The sequence below is a fragment of the Anthonomus grandis genome, chromosome 4 (assembly GCF_022605725.1).
Source record: "Anthonomus grandis grandis chromosome 4, icAntGran1.3, whole genome shotgun sequence".
Taxonomy (NCBI): domain Eukaryota; kingdom Metazoa; phylum Arthropoda; class Insecta; order Coleoptera; family Curculionidae; genus Anthonomus; species Anthonomus grandis.
Window position 1 is genome coordinate 32,406,389 of NC_065549.1, and position 18,076 is coordinate 32,424,464.

General features: G+C 31.2%; 1 protein-coding gene across 13 annotated transcripts in view; it reads right to left on the reverse strand.

Moving 5' to 3' along the window:
• Positions 1 to 18,076, reverse strand: part of LOC126735053 (uncharacterized protein CG45076-like) — a 374,536-nt gene that overhangs the window by 101,862 nt on the left and 254,598 nt on the right. For all 13 annotated transcript variants that reach the window (XM_050438947.1, XM_050438938.1, XM_050438937.1 and 10 more), the window contains one exon: positions 4,153 to 4,283. In XM_050438947.1, coding sequence (XP_050294904.1) covers positions 4,153 to 4,283 — 131 coding nt within the window. The remainder of the gene's footprint in view (positions 1 to 4,152; positions 4,284 to 18,076) is intronic.

Consider the following 18,076-nt stretch of genomic DNA (forward strand, 5'->3'; position numbering starts at 1 on the left):
CAGTCAAACAATTCTTCATTGTGACATTTTTGTTATGCTCTTGGCGTATTTACACACAAGCGTTTGCAAACAATAGCCGCCTAACTGCCTAAGCTAGAAGCTGCGCAAAAATCAACATTTAGTAGCATAAATTTAATATTCTTTAATGATAAATATTTGTTTTGGATTTGTTAATATTTCAGTAATAATTGAAAAATGTAATTTTTTAAAGTGTTTCAGTTAAAATAATTTTTTTTAGGATTAGAAATTTAGTTTTTTCTCTATAAAATATTCAAGAATTCCTATTACTTAATATTATAGATTATCATATAATTATCCGTTTTAAGTGATGAGACTTTCCTTTGAAGTAAACTACAATTTAGCGAATTTCGTGTTATATATTTAGTTATATATATTAGTATATATATTGTAAAACTATTTTGAGAATCTGAAGTGGATGGATTGATTTAGGGCGATTCTGCGGTATTTCAGAAGACTCTTAAAGCACTCCTAACTCTACTGCATTTAAAAACTGGCAGTTGATTGCTTTAGGTTTAAATTATTAAAACCTAAAAGACTGGAATTATTCCAGACCTTTTAAGTCATAGAAAAGTTAGAAGAATAATTACTAAGTCTTCGCATAACAAGACAAAGATAGGTAAGAGTAAGAAGAGTTAGAACTAAAGAATTAATGTTCTAAGATTGCAGTCGTAGAAATCATATTGCTTACCTCAATCAAAAAATCTAATCTAATTTTATCTACCGAAGAGATAAGTTCTAATTTAAACTAATGAGGGAATAGTGTATATGATAATTGGTATTTCAAAATGGGATCACAAGCCCATTAATGGCCTTTAAATGCGAATAAAAGCGAATATAATTCCTCATTTCAAAAGTCGGTCAGATCAGTAAAAACGTATTCGAAAGCGGAAGCAAACAGCGACCAAAATCCAGCTATAATGGAAATTAAGATGCGTTGATTTAAACATATTAACTGTCCTAAATTATCAACACAACTCAACAACGCGTTCATGAAAACAAAAGGTTGAGTCGAGCACAGTAATCGAAGAGAAATGAAGGGTGATAAAGGAAGCACTTCTAGAAATACAAAAAGAAGATATTGGTTTTCAAAGACAAGTGAAAAACTGACATAACTGATGAGATTTAAAAAATTATGAAACAGCGGAGGGAGTATAAAACAAAAAGCGAATAGATACAGTTAAACAAAATTATTCGTAGGAAATGCAAAGAAGTAAGAAAACAACTACAGCAAAAATACGACCTACATAACATACATAAAAAGATCAAAAAAATGACAGACAGTAATCGCAAAATACTACAGCGAAATACTGCGAAATACGGACAGACGCTAAAAACTTAATAACCGTGGGGCTAAAAAAAACTAAAGTACTGTAAAAAATATGTTATAAGAATATTTAATGACACATAGCCAAAATAACACCCCTTCAAGTAAGTGAGATTAATGAAGCGAGCCCTAACATCACTAAAGAAGAGGTAAAATAGGCCATCCTAATACAGAAAGATGGAAAAGCTGTGGGGCCCAATAAGGTATACACTGACACCTTAAAACACCTTAAAACATTAAACCACGAAGACAGTACAATGTTAACCCATATTTAACGACATCTATGGAACTGGAAAAACCTGGAACCCTCGGAAAGTCAACTTTCGTCACATTATCCAAAAAAAACAATTCATCTGATAAGTAATGTTTGATGTCTTATGTACTAAAGACGTATGCACACCCGTAAATTCAAGAACAATTGACGAAAGAATAAGTTGACGACACTCAATACGGCTTCAGATGGATAAGGAGCATGCGAGGCTCTTTTCTCGGTTAACTTACTTCCACAGAGAGCACACGACATAAACGTAAAAATATACGCCTGCTTTATAGACTATTCCAAAGTCTTTGACTGCGTGCAACATCAAAAGCTAACAGAAATACTAAGAGCAACAGGCGCCGACGAAGGCGACTTATGAATCATTACAGAAGTACACTGACAAAAGATAGATCAAATAGGAGTGGAAAACAACGTGTCGGATAAGATAGCCTTGAGAAAAGGAGTATCGCATAATGCATACTCCTTTCGCAGGATGCATATAATCTCTTAAAAACACTAGCGGTAAAAGCAAAATCAATACCAAAATAATTAGAAATATAATGTATGCCGACGATACAGTTTTGCTGGTAGTTACCAGAACTTTAGCAACTTGTACATGTTATCGGTCAGTACAGCGAGCGCTGCAGCCTATATACAAACATCCCTAGAACAAAACATATGATAATTTCATATGATTTGCATTGCAAATACAAAGTGCTCTCCGAATACACAACAAAATTGTTGAACTAGTATTATCCTTAAGATATCTAGGGGCACAAATAAGTAATAGCGATTCGACGAGAAAAGTACCATCAAGAATTGAACAGGCCAGAAAGACATTTATCGGCATGAAGAACTTCTTTATAAGGCATCTTTTAGTATTAAGTCTTAGAATCCGAATCTTATGCTGCTAAAAATTAAGGAGCTGATGCTAAAAATCAAATAGCGCAAACTAAGGTAAATTGGATATATAATGAGAGGAGATAGATATGAATAACTTTGGTTGATCATCGAGGGAAAAGTTCAGGGGAAAAGGCCAACAAGGAGAAGACAGAATTCATGACTCAAGGACCTACGCCAATAGCTTAGTAAAATATCATCCTTAACCTTTAGAGTAGCTGTTTCACGAGTAATTATTGCCAGTTCGATCACCAACATTTAAAATTTTTAATAGTGGCTGGATTAAATGAGCAATGCTTGGAATTATTAGTTCTATATTTTTAAAAAAAGTTCTATGAATTGAGAATATTCATTCAATTTGAGAATATGAGAACATATCTCTATAATTTAAGAACCAAGAAAGAAGCTATTTGGCAATCATTTCGAATTATTAAAATATGAAAACAGTGGTAAAAAGAGATGTGTGCCGCTTTGTTGGTTTTTATAAGACAGAAATGAGCAAAAATCGATAGATCTAGTTGGTGCCTGATAAATCTACCACTTTTTAAACAAATCAGAGTTCTTTACTGAAAGTCATAAATCCAGATAGACCGAAAATAGTGGAACTTTTGTTTAAGCAATGATTTGTGAATACAATTAAAAACAACATACTAACCAGAGCCTGATAAGAAATTGTATGAAGAACATATACGAAACCAGAAAAATGCTTTCTTATTTTTTGAAATACAACCAGTTTAAAAACCTAACCAGATCTATTAAAAGTAATTGAGGCAAAGTTTTTAACCGCCTCCCTAAATTTAGGTCTAAATTAATAAATACAACTCAGCATAGAAGAATACGTCAAAACTCAGTTTTGATATAAAAGGGTCTAGTTTGTGTGACAAAAGCATGTAATCTATTTAATAAATTCATATAATATATACCATTGTCAGAGCGGAATGTGTTTATGTTGGTCAACTGTACATGAAATAAAAGTCTATATAAGATAAATGTAAAAGAAAGGTCTTTTCTTTTTCAAAACATTTCGAGTCTCTTCTATATTAATCTGAACACTTATTTAATATTGCTTTATTTAAAAGTGAAGACAAATAAATTAGTATCGTTTATAGACCGTTAATCCTGTACATCCTGTAAGATCGTTTACAAGTATTAGTTAACACCTACATGAATGCAGAGATCACATATAAAATAAAGCTACAATGAAGAAAAAAATGTATTTAATAAGAAATCTTGGAACAATTACTACAATTGATAAACAATAAGTAATTGAATGTATTAATTAATATAATTAATAGTTTGATCTTTTAGGTTTTTCATGAGAAAATAGAAACTTAGAGGTTGGATGGATGTCAAACATTACCATTCCTAAAAAATAAGACATAAAAGTAAAAAATTATTACAAAAAAAAGTAAAGAAATATTAAATAGATATTTTGAACTTTTTAGACAAAATTAGTTGTTTGAATCAGGTGCGTTAAAGCTAACACTATAATGTTAAGTAACATACTATAGAAATAAATATAACTATATTTTTTAATAATTAAAAAAAGGCTTTTTAAAGCATATACAAAGCATTAGCTTGCAAAATTTATGCAAATTTATTAATAAAGATATCTAAAGAATTTAATATGTGTATCAAATAGACTTACCAATATATTTTCTAATAGGTTCAGTAGAGTAAGTGGTGTAACTAACTTTGCTGTTATAAGGAGAACTCACGAGTATTTTATTGATGTACGCGTCACTACTGTACCTCGCAGGAATAGGATCATCGTAGTGCCTAAAAAAAATAAAGAATTAAAGAAATTATATTAATAGTTATTTTATGTTGAAAAACTGTTAAATAAAAATTCGAAGATTTATTTTAAAATATAAATGTGGTCCTAAGAAATCAAAAACCCTATAATTCATGTAAAATAGAACATGGAAGAAAAACAATATTAATATGAATGATTTAAAAGTACATGGAATTTTCAAATAAATAATTTAATTATATAGTCTTATATCGCCTTTTTAAACATGTTTCAGAAGAATGAAGATTTTAATTTTAAATGAGTTGATGAATAATTGGTCAATATAACGATATTAGGCAAAATGATAAGTAACTAAATAGTTCAAAATAATAAGGTTCAAATAGTTTTTGCTGCTCGATAGCCTAAGCGGCTATTTTGCAGATATATAATAATAATAATAATAATTTACAGATTAACAAGAAATTTATATACTATTATTCGTTCTTGGTAAAAATAATTACTACATATTAATAAACATTATGTTAGGTCCTCAGCGTTGCCAAACCGTGGCCAATATTTGATCTATCACAGAGTTGACGTCTGCTTCACGTATTGTTTACTTTTTTTAAGCTGTCGATTCTAGTGAAATTTATCATGATAGTCGAGTTTGTCATTTCCGAAACGTGTCTATATGGATCAAATCGATGTATAGCTATCTTTTGGAGTTATAATTATCCTTTTTCTTCAGTTCATTTTAGTTTTACTCACTGAACATTGTTGTAAGTTTTTTTTTTTGTTAACCGAGGTTTCCTACCTTGTTGCCTGTTGCAGTCACGGATTTTGACATCGACGTTTGGTACGTCGCTTAATGATTATTACAAACTTAACCAGTGGCGCTAGGCTTACGCAACTTGATAGAGGTGCGCTATTGCCTGATTGTGAACTTTTTACTGAACTCCCATCCCGTTCGTAACAGATGTTATAAATGCGATAAGAAATGTGTATTCAAGGAGAAAAGACAACGTCTTTTTGGCTTTCAAAGTGATATATGCCATCACGTAATCTGCACTTACTACAGCAATGTGCAGGCGCAGGAGGTTAGGGTTATCCCCAGTCAGTCTCGGACTCTTTTGCATTTCTGTGTCGACTGTATCACAGAAGTGAAAAAATTGCCAAATACACTACAGTTAGTACAATCAAAGAATGCTGAGATTGCCGCTTTAAATTCTAGAATTGCGAAGATCGAATCTAATATATATACCAAAAAAATAAGTAATGTTGGCAAAAAGCTAACATCTCTGGAGCAAGATATTAAAGATAGTAAATCCCAGATGAAATTAAAACTGGATACCTCAGAATTTGAAATAAAAGCCAATGGCATTCAGCAGAAACTAGATAGTCTGAAATTCAATCATCCTACTTATCACTTGGCTCAGGATAATATAAGATGTGAACTTGAGGCGCATTTAACTACCCACAGTGAGCAGATGACAGCAAAGTGGACACGGTTGTTTGAGGTATAAAGGAAACCAACACTGAACTTGTGTAACTCCTTGTTTCGAATCTAACGTCTAAAGGGTTGATAAGTAAAGTAGGTATGCAGTCCAGTTCTAAAGCTTCGGAACGTAATATATATAAAACAACTCCTAGTAATATTTTACCCTCCACCAAGGGTATAGTTGTGGGATATGCTGAGCCTGATAAAAATGTTTATGTTAATTCTTTGCTTACTGCGGCAAATCCAAATCCAACCTAAATTACACTGCATCAGATGATATTTTTAAAGCACATCTTAAAGATATAGTGCCTGGGGCAGAAGATGCCTTTATCACAGTTGTTAACCTCAGAACAAGTGGAACATCGAATTATTTTAAAGTCGTTGTACCTAACGAATATCTCAGTGTAATTACTAAAGCTGAGAATTGGCCTAAGGAAGTATATGTGAAGAAGTTGAGGTATATGCAATATCCATCTCGTCGCTTCTCAAACACAATTCAACAAAAAGATAAAAATTTTTGCCTAACAAGGGGATCCAGAAACCACTCGTAGATTCATCTGAACAGCTACACCTGATTTCTCATCCCGACGCTATAGATTTTTATTATCAAAATGTTCGCGGTTTAAATTCAAAAGTGATTCCGTTTTACAATGAAGTTTGCTTAGCGGAAACCGACAATATCGGCCTGACAGAGACGAATTTACAAAATAATGTCGCGAACTCTGAACTGTTTCCGGACACTTACGATGTACATCAATGTGACCGGAATCAATGTGACTGGATTGTCGAAGGGTGGAGGTGTATTGTTAGCTGTTAAACGCGAGTTCAAAATGTTACCTTTGAATTTATCTGATTTGCTTCAAATTGTAAATTCTATCGAGATTGTAGGTGCGCAATTGTCCTTTGACCATTTTATGTGCTTTGTATTTATTGTCTATATACCTCCTGCTAGTAGCAAATGGATTTATGATATTGTGTACGATTACTTTGAAATGATGCAATATTTGTGTCACAAGAAAATAATTATAATGGGTGATTTTAATATCCCCAATTTTCTTAGTCACCAGGATGACTCTATTGTGAGATCAACTTTGGCATTTATGAATATAATGGAATTCGTACAATATAACGACGTCCTTAACGTCAATGGAAGAATTCTAGATTTAGTGATAACCAATTTATTTAAGTATGTTTATTTGAGTAGTTTTTATTTTGTTGAATGTGATTCTTATCATCCTTCATTAATTATGAATTTTAAGGATAAATTACCTCAGACTAATTATTTTACTCACAATTTACTGGTATAGAATTGTTTTAATTTTAGACGTGCTAGTTATCCCATATTATATAGCTTAATTGAAGCTGATGACTGACAGGAGGTGTTTGCCTCTTTAGATCCTAATGTATCTTGCGACAGCTTTTACAGTACACTTAATAAAATATTTGATAGAGCAGTTCCACTTAAAATCGTAAAAGAATATTCCAGTCTGATTTAATCATAAAAAATATCAAACAAAAAAATTTAATTCGGAAAAAAGTCAAGAAATACAGAACTCGTTATTATGAAAGTCAGTTTAAAATAGTTCCAAGCAATATTAAAGAACAAATTAGGATTGCTTTTAACAGTCGAAAATCGAATTAATGTAGACTCCTCCGATTTTTGGAACTATGTGCAGAATAAGAAAGGAATTTCACGTATTCCCGGAGTAACGCTGGTTCAGGATCGTACAATAAAAGATCCACAGTAAGTTGTTGATGCATTTGGAACTTTGTTTCAAAACGTATATATCGAGTCGGACGCATCTATTATTAATGTTGGTATTGAATCGAGCCAGACTATTAACTACTCTCTAAATTGCTCTTATAATTTTTTGGAAGATGGAATTGTCACCGCCTCTAATAAACTAAAAAGTAAGTTGACCTCCGGTATAGATGGAGTACCGTCTATATCGTGGAGTAAGTCTTGTCGTTAAAGATTGTATTCGCGTTTTTTCAGGGCCTATTGCCCCCGTATTTAATCTTATCTTGACTTCAACAGTATTTCCCGATAAATAAAAGACTGTAAGAATATTCCCAATACTCAAAAAGGGACCGAAGAACAACATTCAAAATTACAGAACTATATCAATCTTATGTAATTTCTCCAAACTTTTTGAAATAGTTCTTTATAATAGAATATATGCCCATGTCAAATTAGAAATAGCACCTAATCAATTTGGTTTCGTCAAAAATCGCTCCTGTACAGTAAACCTGGCTTGCCTAAATGAGTATTTGTGTCAGCATTTGTATAATAGAGAGGTCAGGTTGATGTAATATATCTTAATGATTTCTGCAAAGCTTTTGACCAAATTGACCACTTTGCACTTCTTCATAAGCTAACATGTTTTGGGTTTTCTAAAGATTTAGTTGCTTTAATAAAATCTTACTTACGGGGTCGTAAACAGTTTGTTGAATATGAAGGCTTTAAAGCTCCCATATATGAAGTGTGCTCCGGAGTTCCGCAAGGATCTAATTTGGACCCGCTTCTCTCTTTATTATTTATAAACGATCTTGCCAAATTACTGTCTTGTCAGAGTTTACTGTTTGGGGATGATATAAAATTGTTCACAAAAATAGATACTAAAGACGATTGCGAATTCCTTCAGGTAAATCTTAATAATGTAGAGAATTGGTGCAATGTCAATAGACTATATTTAAATATTAATAAATGCTCTATTCTCTCTTTTTCTAGAAAACTGTTGCAAAAAACTGAATTACTTATGATGCGAAATTAGGTTTCGCCAAGCATGTAGCAAAAATAGTTTCTGACTCTGCCAAATTGTTGGGTTTTATTTATCGAAACTGTCGGCACATTGAAAATTTTAATACTATAAAACTACTTTTCTTCACTTACATACGCTCAAAAATAGAATACGGAACTCTAATTTAGTGCCCAATTTATAGCTGAAAACATCTTGTCGAACTTGCATTGTCTTATTTATTTGATGTAACACGACGTTTCGGTTGGTAAGTATCTCCAACCGTTATCAAGTGTAAACTGACAGCAAACTACTATTCTATACTACTATCCTATAGAATAGTAGTTTGCTGTCAGTTTACACTTGATAACGGTTGGAGATACTTACCAACCGAAACGTCGTGTTACATTAAATAAATAAGACAATGCAAGTTCAACAAGATGTTTTCACTGTACCATTGTGTACCACCTTCAAAAACACAATTTATAGCTACCTGATAGATGATATTGAGCGCATTCAGCGCAAGTTTATGAAGTATCTCGGGCTTATACAGGAAGGTGTCTTTCCAGCCAGAGGTTTGGATAGTAAATTATACTTAAATAAATTTAAAATTATACCCTTATCAAGAACAAGAGAAATTCTTTTCATAAAATTCTTATATAACCTCATTCATAACAACATTGACTGTCCCACCCTTTTGGTTGATTTAAATTTTCAGGTACCAAGAATAAGCTCTAGGCATTTTAGATTATTTTATGTAAATCCCGCTAGGACTAATATTTTGTTTAAATCCCTTATTAATATAATGTGTCAGAATTATATTAATAATAATTTATATGAACGGTTCGATATTTTTGTTGATAGTTTAAGATCCATTATAGAAAGTATAAGGTAAATAGATGATGCAGAGTCTTTTTAGTATGGATATAGATAGTTTGTTTAAGTACATAGAATGTTCAGTATTTTGATTTTTCATTTTTATACATATTTTGGTAATTTTTTAAAATTCTTTCCTGTAATTGGGTAACAAACCTGTTGGAAATAAATGCCTCTTTTCTTTTATCTAGTATAAAATACTCATATTTCATACAGTTATATTAAGTTAATCCATACATTACTCTACAGCACGCATTCTGCATCTTGTATATTTTGTATTTATCGGTAAGAGTTAAAGACGGTATCGAAAGGAAATCGCAGTAATTAAAAAAGGAAGAAGTTATCACACAATACATTTTTTATAGTAAATTTAATTGTGTATTAATATGTGTTAATCTCAAAGCATAAAAAAGCTAATTACAATTATTTCTTACAAGCCAAGAGCTGGTTATTAATAGGGAACTTAAATTCTGGGAACATGTGGCAACGCTTCGTCAAAAGCTTTCCTCGGGAAATTTTGCTGTTAGGGTGAGTGTTCCTAATTCTAAAGAAAGATTTAAATCTCCCAATTCGAACAGCATCATTATCCAAGAACTCAATTTTCTATGAAGCAATACAGATTTTCAACCACCTACCAGATAACATCAGAGAGGGAACTTGTTCTAAGATGTTTAAGCGCCATTTAAAAAATTGCTGTTGACAAGAGATTACTACGCCTTGTTGGCAGACATGGCGACTCATTTAAGACCTACTTGTAAGAAATTGTGATTGTTGTGGAGTTTTTTTTCCAGTTTAATATGAAAATTTTATTTATTATAGTTTAATTTTTTTTCAGATTAATTTTCTATATTAATATGGTATTAAAAGAAAAAAAGTTTTTAATTTTAACATTATGCTGTTTGTTTTCGACGTCTGTCAGCTATAAGTGTTTATATAAGATTTTCTTTTAATTTTCTTTATATACATATTTATTTATTTATTTATTTAAGTGCAAGGCTCTCCTACAGACAGACGAAGCAATTCAATAACAGGAAAGTACAAAATATCTTATGAATTTAAATACAAGTAAGCGCTTTGCTAAATATTACATTTACACCAAATCTAACAAATATACCATGTAACATAAACCTAACTACCTTATTTAATAATATCTCTTATAAACAATAAAGAAGTATATATACATATGAATAGTTATCAATAGGAAAAATAGGACAATATTTATCGTTCCTTGCGAAATTAGGTGGAATTTCTATCTATTCTATAATTAAATGAAGCCATACTGGAGAAAAATATATAAATGAAATTAGTTTCTTAAAAATTATTAAAACTACGGGCGCATCTGAACAATCGAGAGTTAGACAAATACTTTGAAGATTATCTTGAGATGCTTAAGGTCGATCTATTACGCAAAATATAAGGATTGACGTTGATATGTAAATTTTCCAGACAGAAAGGGCAGTTTATTAAATTATTAATAATTTTATAAATCAAAATTATTTCTACGAATGTCTAAGGGCTTTATACCATAAAACTTTAAGTTATCATAGTAAGTAAAAAAATTTCTTTGTCTATTAAAGCGAAAATTTACTATATTTACAAACTTGCATTTTACCTTTTTAATTTGGTCAATATATTTGTGATACATCGGATTCCAAGCCACTGTCGCATATTCTATAGTAGCTTTAACGAATGCATTGTATATTAATATTAATGATGCTTGATTACTAAAACCCTTTGTAATTCGAGATATGAAACCATGATTTTTTTAGAGCTTTCGGAACAATGTTTTCTATATGAACGTCGAAGAGCAGTCTGGAAGCCAACGTCATACCTAAATCCTTAATAAACTCTACATACTTCAAGATAGTGCCCTCGAGATAGACATCACATTTGTTTTGTGTCCGAGTTGGTTTTCTGCTAAAAAATATAGAAAGGCATATTTCTGGATTAATAAATAATTTGATTGAAATTGAAACTGTAAAAGTTTACACTTGATAACGGTTGGAGATACTTACCAACCGAAACGTCATGTTACATTAAATAAATAAGACAATGCAAGTCCGACAAGATGTTTTTAAAAACGGTTACCTTCCTATCTTTACAACATAATTTAAAATTAAAAAAAAAAAATATATATAAAAGAAAATCTTTTTCTCACTTTAAAAAACTTTTCTCATCATTTGTAACACAAATGCAAAAAATATAGGTCTTCTAGTAGATGAGAATCCACTTTTTAACGTAAGGGTGAAAGTATTTACGTTAACCTTTTTAACTTCTATATAGAAAACATTACTTTCTAATTGAATTGGGAAATAATAACAACAAAGTATATCATGTTGAATACAGTCCTTTAGGGTGTTAGCTGTTTAGATTCTGTAAATTGGCTTGTAATAAATAATTAATGTAATATAGTTTTTATTTACTCTAAATAATTTTTTTTAAACTAATAATTGTTGTATTTAAGACATAAGTTTATATTTTTTTGTTGTAATTTTTATTGATAATATCATAAACCTTATGGTTTAAACATAACAAAGTTAAAACATAAAAAAATAAATTTCCAATAAAAAGTGTGAAAGATTCAATTTGATATCTTCATTAGTTTTGAAGCTATCCATATTAAAAGAAATTATTATTTACTATTAAAACTAGCAGCTGGTTTCAAAGATGCGCGATCAAGGAAACCAAAAAAAATTAAAAACATATTTAAATTTTTTATTAGTAGTTGCGTAGTTCTTTTACGGTTTATTTTTTTATTTCATAATTATAAGTAATTTTATATACTTGACATTCATGTATATTCTTTCAAATATTATTTAGGCTTGGAATTGGTTCAAACAATATTAATAAAACCATCTAAGAAATATATATGCAATAAACAGAAACTTATAACGGTAATAATAAATGTTCACCCTTAATAAATGACCATTGTCTTACAAAATGGAAGTGTTTCTTTCCCTCATATTCACAAAAGCAGTCTTCATTTAAACTCAAGATATTCTAATTACTACACGATATATTTTTCCAACCCTATTTTTATGTATGGTCGGATTTGATAAACAATATTTTTTAGTCTTCCCCTTTATTAAAAAATTAATCATATTAAACCCGGAGATTTAGGAAGCTACAAAAATAAACTGCTCATTTACATTTACCAATTCAGGGCAACTATTGTGTAAATACGAATGGTCGGAACACTTTTCTTAAAGACTTTGAAACTTTTTAGAGATTCATAAAATTAAATTTCTGGTTGTTAACGTTTGGTATGTTTTCTATAGTTTCATAAATTCATTTAAAATCTTGTTATTTAGGATTTTATTAAATACTTTATTTCCATTAGCCTGTAAAATTAAATTTATAATAGGCTTTAATATTCATTTCAGAAAAACTCTCTAATAGGATATATGTAAAGACATAACAATGCCTCATCATAGAAAGAGGTTAAATATAGTTTATTGGTACTTAAAGTAAAAGAATTTCATGGTACATTTACTGTATTCAATTAACAACACTTGCTGAAAAAATCCTAGGCTGAAGTTTAAAGGTTTTTTAATGTATATTTTAATAAATTATTCAATTTTCTTTGTTAATTATTTTAATTCTTGTTCTATACTATCAAGTTTAAGTGAAGACAGCCGGATAAGGGGTTCAGTAGGGTAGCTGCCCTTTAGCTAAACTGCGTCTTTCTTTTTTATTATTCTTTTTTTTTACGTCTCCTTACCCGGATTATCTGTGGCAAGCAATTGGCAAAGTTAGTTGCAAGGTTTACAGCATTAACTATTTTTATTCAAAACTTTCCTTATTATGTTACAGGTTCTTAAGATGACCGCTTTCTGCTCTTCTAAGAATAGATTTTTTAAGAGCCCAAGATCTTCTAGGTGCTTCTTCAGTTCTTTAGGATTTTTTTCTCTTACCCTAATGTCGATCAGTATAGTAAGCATTCTCTTTGCCTACCAAGTCTCTTTGAGATGTGCTAGTAAAGGTAAGTATTTCTCTATTTTTCATGCTTATTTTTTATGTGTTAGCAGAGGCTGGGACTATGTTGTCTATTGAAAATATTTATTTTTCGTATTTAAATATTTGATATATTATGCTAAACTAGACTATCCGCTTGAATGTCTCTATCTCAGTATAGAACATATTTTTCATTTTTCATTATGTGCTGTGGTGTTTAGTTGTAATATGGGCTCTTCTTTAGTGTTAATATTAATTTGTGGGCCACTTCACTTATTAAGTTCCTTCACATTATCATGCTTTTCGTCACACATTCTATATTAAGTTGTTGTAGTGCTCTATTCTTTTATTATGTATTTTAGGTATAATCGAGTAGGGATGGCCTGATCCTGAATGGCGCATAAAAATCCTTTAGTCTACAGGAAATCTGAAATGAAAAGCATGGATCGCATGCATATTCTATATCTTGTAGATTTAGTGATGTGAGGTTTTGGTCAATGTTGTAAATTATCAGGTACAGGTTGGAGTGTGCAGCCTGGTCATAAAAGTATTTACGCATATTATATTTTCGATGTGTTTTAATGCCTGATTCGAATATCTGCTATGCCTCTTCCATCTTTACTTTGAGGTAAGTAAAACCTTTTTTTTACCTCCTTTGAATGATGTTTTGTCTTCTTAGCTAAGCAAACCCTTATTGTTTTATTTAGAGCGTACAGCTCTGTAGAAGTTCGGTGCATTAACCAAAAGCTATATGTCACTATACGGATTGCGTAACTATTAATGGGAACTGCTTTATCTACTGCCAAAAGTTTTTTTAAGTATGCTAGTAATTCGCTTTTGTAGTTTCTGCAAAGCTTAGGTATTTATATGTATCGCATTTTGCATATGTGAGATCGTATATATACTATAGATCGTATATATACTATAGATCGTATATATACTACCTGACGCTATTATCAACTAATAGCCTTCTGTGTCTTACCTACAAATTTTCTCTTACGAATGCTATAAGTTTTCCATTTATCGAGACCAAACTTCATTCTTATATCATTAGAGAAGTTTTCGATATATTCTAATGGTTTCTAGACCGTTCTGTGTTGGCGTAAATACTTTAATATAATCCATGTACATGAGGTGGGAGAGGTCAATACTTTTAATAATTTCGGAGCCACTTCCAGGTTTGTTGAGAGCAGTTGATAGAGGGTTTATAGTAATACAGATCCACAGGGTGCTTAGAGCATCGCCCTGAAAAGTTCCGCACATGATGCTTATTCTGAATCCTGCATTGTATGTCGCTCTAATAGTTACTTAGGGTTCCCATTACTCATTCATTGCTTTAAAGAGCTATACAGGGTGTCCGGAAGAGGGCCAATCCGCCGGCGACATATAGGGTGGACCAAAATAATGCGATATTAAAATTTAGTGAGGGGGTTTTCTGGAACAAGGAATTGAAATCCGTTGACGGATTCGCTATACCTTGCAGAGAGCGCCACCTACTTAAACTTTTTTGTACCCCTCTATAATAAATTTCTAGTAAAAAATTCTAATTATCGAATCTTTTCTTGTAAAAAAAGTATTCTTAGTAAATGTCGGCTCAAGAATCAGTTTATTAGATATATTAATTTTAAAATCTAGACACATCTATCTAAACACATTGGCTAACCTCGGGCACCAGTAGCTTTTTACGTACTGTCAAAGTGACAAATTTAGGCACTGACGCTCTTAACAAGCTTCTCAATTACTCCTTAAATAAATCTTAATTTTTTAATTATTCATTTGTATTTGGTGTGTTTTCTTACAACTTATAAAACCATAATGGCTCATAGACCAAGAAATGTACCCTTTTTCGAAATGGCGGATGTGGTTTTAATGTTTAGTAAATTTTAAATATTATTGTAAACAGTAAATACCTGTCAATTCTCAACTAGGAAAATGTGACTCCAATGCTAGTTTGGCCGCTAGAAGCTATGCTCAGACATTCCCAAACCGATTTCATGCCAAAAGAAAATATTTTTTAAATTTGATTAACCGCCTAAGGTATACTGGAAGTTTCAGCGAAAGACGATTTCAGCGGCCGACTTCGTGCAGTTCAATCAGGGCAAGGAAAGAAATTTTAAGAATTTTCATAGAATCACCAAACATTAGTACTATGGCTTGGTTGGGGTTGGCTCAACGGGTGAGAAATATTGGGAAAACTAAGACACATAATATTTTACGGAGTCAACAACTTTACCCATTTCATCTTCAAAAAGTACAGAGTCTTTTACCCAACAATCCGGAGGCAAGACATGCTTTTTGTAGATGGTTATGTGAAATAAATAATAGAAATGTGGATTTTATAGGGGCGATTCTGTTTACTGATAAGGCAACGTTCACGAGAAACGGCATGACAAATATCCATAACGCATACATATGGCCTGAAGAGAATCCTAGGGCCATAATTAATACACATCATTAAGTAAATTTTAAATTCAGGTGTTGTGGACAATTTTCTTTTAGGACCTGTTATTTTACCAAGCAAATATTGGATAATAAGAATTTTTTACTAGAACTTTATTATATAAGGGTACAAAAAAGTTTTATTATTTTTAACACATGCAATATTTCGCAGGTGGCGCCCGCTACAAGGTACTGCGAATCCGTGAACACATTTCAATTTCTCGTTTCAAAAAAACCCCTCACACCAAATCTTAATTTAATATCTTATACTCGACATTATCTAAACTCATCATCTCTTATCTAACACTCGACTTACTTCAAAAAAACGATTTTATATTTTTCTTTTGACACCTTGTATATTGAATACCGAGCGCCCAATTAAAAAATTGCATGACGAAAGTCTCATTATTTTGGTTTACCATAAATGTGGCCGGCGGATTGGCCTCCTTTTTCCAGACACCTGTATAATGAATGAATTTATTTTGTACATAGATAGACATTAAACCAGCGAAGAATAAGGAACACTATCAAATACTTTTTGATAGTCAATAAAAGCTGTATAGAGTGCCTTCATTTTAAAACAAACCAGCCTTAATAACTTCTTAAAAACAAAAAAAAAACACGTGAATCTAGATATATAGAGGAATGTTTAATTTTATATTTGACAAAGTTCTGTCCACCTACCAGCGAATAGTGAGCTAAAATGTCTGGTTATAATAAATATTTTATCGACATCATTTTTTGGTATTTCAAATAGCTATTCTTTAGTGTAATACATCATTTTAAAAGGTAAAAACTAAACAATTTAATCAGTTCACCGAATTTTTTTCTCAAAATATGCTCCGTTATTCATAAGACAATAATAAAGTCTGTTTTGAAATTCCTCGTGAACATTTGCAAGTGTTTTGCTAATATCTCTACATTCAAGAGTAACTCGATCGTTTAAATCATTAATATTTTCAGGTAGGGTTGTATAAACTTTGCTTTTTAAATACCCCTAAAGAAAAAAAAACCAATAAGTGGTGTTAAGTCTGCCGACTGTACGGGCCATTCAATTGCACCACGCTTGCTAATCCACATTCCTGAAAACTGTTTATTAAACCACTCTTGAACTGTTGAAGCGTAGTGCGGGGAATCTCCATCTTATTGGAAATACAAATTATTTCGTACCCCACATCAATTTCATACACACAAAAATTTTTAAGAAAGCACTTTTGGACAAGAAAAAATATGCTTTACTTTATCATAAAAAAATCCTCGATATTTCTAAAATCTAAATGACGAATAGTGTTAAATATTTTTTATTACATCAGCCGTTTTTTTTTCATGAATATGGCTCACATATCCGCAGCACAAATCACATTCATACGCGACGTCTTTGCAAATAACATATAAAAAAATTATGTTATTAAGTCTGGTGACTTTAAGATACACCTGCCTCTCGAGGCCCGGGACAGAGTAAAAAAATTAAAAAAAAATTCTGTCTGATTTGAATAGGAACTTTTATATTTAAGATGTTAGTCTAGGAAAAATAAAATAATAAAATTAGATTCATTTTATTTAAGAATTATACAGGGTAAGTCTGGAACGCACCCAACTCCAGGTGAGTATTAAACACGTAAAAATAGTTTTAAAAAACTCAGTAGGTAAAAAGTATGCGCAATACAACAGAACGAATATTATTTATTTAACATTTTAATTACGTTATAATTTAAAAACAAATGAGAACCGGATAAGAACATTTAATTTTTGTAAATTATTTTCAAGCATATAATACTCATCCACATTTTGGCGCATCCCTCTTGACTTACCTTATATAATAATTGAAATGTTACAGAATACTCCTCGGTTGCTAAAGAGTAAATTGCTCCAGCGACAAATGCACATTTTTTAAATGGTTTCACTAGCAAGCATAACGACAGATGCTAAATTAACGAAAACCCATAAGGTAAAGTCGGGAGAGATGACGCGCCGGGACAGATGACGCAGAGCCAAAATTACAGTGTAACCATACCCAATTTATTAGTCGTGCACGCCATGTGGTAGAGCTGGTACTGTTTTCGGTTTCTCTTGTTTTTTCATATAAAAAGGTGTTAAAATATAGGTGCAGTATGTGAATATTTTGGCAAGTATTTTTGTTGATAGTATCACAAATATATTAAATTCTATGTGCCCAAATAAAACCATTGTTCTAAAACAGAAATATTTGCAAAAAGATTGGATTACGTTTGATATCCGTAAGAGATAAGTTATATGTTAGGGCTGTCGTTGTAGAAAAAGATGATGGAGTATGGAGGGAATACAAAAGAGTACGAAACTTAATTGTTAATCAAAT